Genomic DNA, 5445 nt, shown 5'->3' with positions numbered 1-5445 from the left:
CTCACTCTACTCCTTCTCCTTTTCAAATCTCGTTCCAGACCATCATCAGTATCACAACCCAGCTAGCCTATCTAACCATGTGGGAAAATTCTTTGAGACATCCTTGCTTGGCAAGGAGAACCGGCTATGCCATGCATGGCACCCTTGTGACCCATCTCTCCTTTCCACCTCTATCTTTCTACACCCCTTCTTGTGGTCATCTCTCTCGTAAGGCCACTTCATCACATGCACTCAACCCTGGTCGTAATGCATGATATTTTGGCCATATCCTTTTGTCCACTTGTGTTTGGCAAGGAGGAGAGCCGATCTAATGCCTTTGCATGTGCACGTGTGAGTCAAATCTCCATTTCTCCCTTGGCTCGTGGGCTGTCCTAGACCTGCATCCTAACCACTAGCACACCTGGAAAGTCACCAAGCTAGCCCTGGCTTGCTCTCTTTCTCTCTTCGGCAATGACACCGGGTGGCATGCACCAAGATTTGAGTAGGGTGTTTCTGCCCGAGCAACCTCGCCACCAGCCCCTCCTCATTGTCCCTAACTAGACCAGCACACACGTTCACCCTTGTACTTTTCTTCCTGGCCGCACGCGCCCTCGCTCTGAAGGACGACGAAACGTCGAACACCTAGCGTGCGCGCAGTCATCGACCCCATTCATGAGCCGACCGGTCCTCCTCTGCCCCGTCCTCTCACCACCAAGGCTGCCTCCATCCATTGGAATATCCAGTGCAGCCTAGCTCCTCGTAGTTGTCTTTTCTTGGCGTCCTGATCGCCGCCCCGCTGTGACCGATCAGCGACAGGTCGCGGTCGCGCTGCTCGCATGCTCACATCGCCCCGCTCCACAACCCAATTTCCCTTGCTTGTCACGACCATGGTCACCACCACCATGGCGTGCCGTTTCGTCCCCGACCTGTCACCTCGCCTAAAGCTCCGCATAGGCATGCTTGGCTCTTTGGCGCCGCCCGCTCTTCACCTTGTCTCCTTTCTGCTGGCCACGCTCGCCGCCCGAACCCGCCTGTCCGTGGTGACCACGTCACCAGGACGGCCGGTGCGGCCCCGATCCTCTCCCTTGCATAGATAGGAGACCTGCACCTCTCCATAGCCCAAGCCCCACTCACTCCAATCTCCCCTCTCCTCCCTGCACCCCTCGGAAGCAGCAGAAACGGAGAGCCCTGCCCTGCTCCTTCTTGCCGGAGAAGAGGCCAGCCGTACTGCTTGTTGACGCCCGCGTCGCAGCCGTCATCTCGCCCTCGTCGCGTTCGCTCACAGCATCGACGGACCAGGTCGGCATCCGCGTCTTCGTCGCGCGCCCGGGCCGCCCAGGCCGTCGCGGTCTTCCTCTGCATGCAACCGCGCCCTCCTTCGTTCTCCGCCCGTCTCCCCCAGGCTCCGGTAGTCGCTGACGTCGAAGCTTCGGCACATCTGCTGCTGTCCCCGACGCGGAGCACGCCGCCGTCCGTGTCAACCACCTGGAGTCGCTCAAGCTGACCGTCCCTCCATTTTTTTTCCCTGCAGCTCGCTAGGTGGTCGCCATCATGGAGCCCTGGCACGGCTGCATTGCTGTACCCGAAGCGGAGCACGACTTCGTCCGCGCGCGTCGCTGCCTGGGGAGAGCCACCTCACGTCGCTGTCTTTGCCTCCGAAACAACCCAGACCACCAGAGACCCCGTCAGCGAGCATCGCCGCTCCACACGGACCAGTCCTCGACGCTGTTCTCATCTCCATCTGCGGCAGCGACCAGCAGCACGCCGCACGTCCTCCTCCGCATCGACGCCCGGGAGCAGCTCAAGCCCGACCGAGGCGAAACCCCCAGGCCTCCGCTTCTCTCCTGCATCGCCTCCGCCACACCACGCCGTCCCCGTCGCGTCCAAGACCCCGCCGGTGAGCCCTGGGTGAGCCTCCTTCTCTTCTCTTCGAGTAGGACGAGTCAGAGCCTCTCGATTCTGTCGACGCGGAAGAACTTGGCCGGGGCCATTAGATCTCGATGTGGTGGCGGCGAGTCGCCTGGCCCCGTGCATGGTGGCATGGCGGCGGGCCCCGCGCAGGCCGGATCAAACTGCCTTCTCCCGCCCTCGTTGCGGCCACCGATGGGCCAGCCCGTGCCGAATCTGGCTCAGCCAGGGTTTCGGCCCAGATCTTTTCCTTTTTCTTTTTCCTGTATATTACTGCCTGTTGGATTGCAGTAGCTTTTAAATCATGGAAAATCCACATGCATCCAAAATTCATGATTCAAATTTGTTAATACTCCTAAACAAATTTCTAACCACCCAGTATTTCATGCATGTGTTCTTATAGTTTAGTTTTGTGCTGGTAATGGCTCTACTGAAATGTTGCTGTTAGAGTATTTTAATCATTGTCTGAATTTGGTGAACTATTTTTGTAAGAAATCAATTTTTCAGAGTAGTAGAAGTCAATATCTTTATTTTGGCATAGGTATCACATGCAGGAGCTTCCTAGATTTAAGTTTATTTACAAAATAAGTTTTTTCAGAGAGACAGTAAATGAATTTTATTTTGAAAAATAAAAATGATTTTGAAACAAATACAAATGCTAATGGTAGACACAACTACAGGGTAGTTTTGTGCCAAAGGAAATATTTTTCAGAGATGTAGATTAATTCTAAAGATTTTATTGCTGAAACAGTATATCTGTTCAGTGTATGATTTTTGTAAAATCATTTACAATTCAGAAAAATGCCAAACCAGTGGAGTTAGATCACATTTAGTGTTATCTATCCATGGGTATGATTGGATCTGGTTGTTGATGCTCTGATACTGGTGTGCCTAGCTTTTTGTGTGCTCTGGTTCCCGTCTTATTTAAATTGTCTAGGTTAATTAAAAATTAATTTACATATGATTCTTGTCAAGTGTATTCTAAATGTTGTTAGCTTTCACTAGGTATGCTGCATGTATTTTTGTGACTCACAGAAAGATTTATACCATTTAACTGGTCCCTAAGTCATTTCTGGTTTTATAAATATTATAACTTTTGTTTTAAAAACTCAAATTTATTGAATCCAATTTCAGTAGCTTTATAAATCAATCTTTACTCTCTGTGAATTTACTAAAAATTTGTGTGCATTATTCTGGAGTGGCCGGTTAAATTGATGGTGCTTAATTTACCCATAGGGGCAATTGAGTTGTTTTTGTTTAAAATGTTTTGTAATGAACTTTGGCACCAAACCCTTCTGGTGGTTTCCAAGATTCATTACCACCAGTACTTGTACGGATTATATCTTGGCGTGAGCTAGAGCCCTTTTAGCTGATAGCTGTTATGTTAAGTACTTTTTGAGTAGCGGTAAAATCAGCCCCTTTATAAATAAGATGATCATCTTGCCTTAGATGCTATTTAATTGATTTGTTTAGTGCCTCTGATTGAGTGGTTTACTACTAGAGTGAGTGTATGTGGTTGATGCTATGCCTATGTGTTGATTGATCGCTTTTTTTATTTTGCGACGTTAGAAATGCGAACGCTATCGGAGAAGGAGAGGATCTTGGTGAGGATTTCGAAGAGGAAGGAAGAGCAGAGGTTCGTGAAGAAGAAGTCCAGGGACAAATAGCCAACCAAGGCAAGCCACCTCTTGATGCATACCTTATCCTAATTTTCTTACTCTTGCATTATTATAGGTTTATAAATTGCATGTCTTTTTTATTTATTTATGTGAGTGGTTATATCCACTCGGAATTTTATTATTCCACCCTTACGGGTGCTACCCCTCGTTGATACCTACTGGACAATCTTGGTAGCGATTTGGTGCTTAACACCTTATCCTCTCTTTGTCGCCGCTTTTCAAATAAAGTTGGACTATAGGTTGGGATCCCTTTTGAAAAAAGGAATTTGGAAAAAGGTTTTAAAGAAAATGAGTTCTTTGAAAACCTTGGAATGGGGGAACCTTGCCCAAGTGGAAATTTTTATGAAAAGGTTTTGAGAAAGATGGTGCTGAAGGAAAAATGAGGAACTTTTGTTTTCAAAAATCTTTGTTGACTGCGTACACAACCGGACCTAGCCAGTACAACCACATTACCCTTTAGTGGGACGGGGCGTAGCGTAGTAGTTTGTCTCGCCTTAGTCTGGGTCCTGCAAGTGTAAGGGGTAGTCCGAACATGGACACCTATCGACCGGGCCTTCCCGACGTACTGGGATGCCTTTCCTTCTTTTCAGATGGCAGGGGCACAACCTATGAGCTCCTATTGAATAATGTCCCGCAGTTGGCCGCGGCATTCCGGAGGGTCGAGCTGGTCGGGGAATTTGCTACTCCTGGGTAAACGACCCCTCGGACTCTGGTGTTGGGAGGTACAACTCTAGGCGGCATGTCTTAGGCTAAGGCGAGCAAGCGAAAAACTGCGATCGGTTATCCGAACCTCGCGTTTTGACGCTTGGTGAACCAGGGATGATCCCGGCGGATTTATCGGATCTTGTGGGGAAAGTGTACAACCTCTGCATAGTGTAAATCTATTCGAATAGCCGTGTCCGCGGTTATGGACGTGGGAAAGGCGGTGCGGAGTATCAAAGAAGGATTTTGTTTTATAAAAGAGTTTTTTTCAAAGGGTTTAGAAAAGGATACCAGTGGGACTGGTGGAAAGGTACCTGGGAGGTACGGTGGAAAGTTGGAAAAGTTGTTTTGGCCATATGAGATGGCCGGGAAGGAAAAATGGGTCACCCTAACCTATTAGTCTTCAAAAGAAACTTGTTTTCAAAAAGGTTTTCAACAAAGATATAGAGATGTCATACTCTCGAGAGAAACAATCTCTCACTCCTTGTAACCTTAGAATAGTGCATGTTCCTTGCTACTGCCAAATTGCATATCCTTTACTTCTCTCCAAGGTGGTTTGCGAGTACAATTCATAATGTACTCATGGCTTTGTCCCTGGCTATTTACATGGCCAGACTTGGTGGAATCCGACAGATGAAGAAGGAGTCGACGACGTCTATGCGAGCTAGGAACGTCTTCCCAGTCAGTTGCCTTTAGGGTTATGGCATGACTTGGGCCATGCGAACGCTTTCGTCTGAAGTATTTCCGCTGTGTGATTGTTGATCTCCTGCCATTATGGTTCTTATGTAAGTATTGGTCATGTGACCTGTTGTAATCTTTTTATTCGGTACTGTAATGGATGATGTATTTGATACCAGTTCGGTTATGCTTTCACGACACACTGACCATGGGATCGTGAATGTGTATGCATAACGGGTGTTTCGGACAGCTAGTCCGGGGCCCCACAGGTACCCCAGTCTGAATGCAAGAAATGCAATCGAGTCCTTAACAGCTACCGCCCAGATTGATCGGGGATTTTGCCTGCCTACCGCATGTGACTTGTGCTCACTGAAGTTTGGGACCTCACGCATGGGCACCACACGTAAGTGACAGACCTGTTGGTGTAAAAACTCGGGTGATTATTATACTGCATTAGTACAAAGTTTCCTATGGATTCAAGGGTTGGAAAGCCAAGTTA

At 48.4% G+C, this 5445-nt stretch overlaps 1 protein-coding gene across 2 annotated transcripts; it reads left to right on the top strand.

The window, feature by feature from the left end:
* Nucleotides 1-833: 833 nt before the first annotated feature.
* On the top strand, nucleotides 834-5152 carry LOC127333404 (uncharacterized). 2 transcript variants are annotated; one of them, XR_011751976.1, is made up of 4 exons: nucleotides 834-1387; nucleotides 1511-1876; nucleotides 3457-3563; nucleotides 4883-5152. XR_011751976.1 is itself a non-coding variant. In XM_051359800.2 (4 exons), the coding sequence occupies exons 1-4, from the start codon at nucleotides 1340-1342 to the stop codon at nucleotides 4903-4905; spliced, it is 555 nt and encodes a 184-aa protein (XP_051215760.1). In that variant the 5' UTR covers nucleotides 834-1339; the 3' UTR covers nucleotides 4906-5152. The 2 variants fall into 2 exon arrangements, 1 of the variants encoding a protein (XP_051215760.1); XM_051359800.2 differs by having other exon boundaries at nucleotides 1511-1887.
* Nucleotides 5153-5445: the final 293 nt, after the last annotated feature.

Source organism: Lolium perenne, chromosome 2 (genome assembly GCF_019359855.2).
Source record: "Lolium perenne isolate Kyuss_39 chromosome 2, Kyuss_2.0, whole genome shotgun sequence".
Lineage (NCBI taxonomy): Eukaryota > Viridiplantae > Streptophyta > Magnoliopsida > Poales > Poaceae > Lolium > Lolium perenne.
Note: the sequence above shows the minus strand (reverse complement) of the source record. Positions and strands in the feature narration are given on the sequence as shown.

Bases quoted from the DNA above. Each gene is read 5' to 3' on its own strand.
- LOC127333404 (XM_051359800.2), top strand. From the start codon at position 1,340: ATGCAACCGCGCCCTCCTTCGTTCTCCGCCCGTCTCCCCCAGGCTCCG. The intron at 1,888-3,456 runs GTGAGCCTCCTT...TTGCGACGTTAG, and splicing joins ACCCCGCCGGTGAGCCCTGG to AAATGCGAACGCTATCGGAG. The intron at 3,564-4,882 runs GCAAGCCACCTC...TTACATGGCCAG, and splicing joins GGGACAAATAGCCAACCAAG to ACTTGGTGGAATCCGACAGA.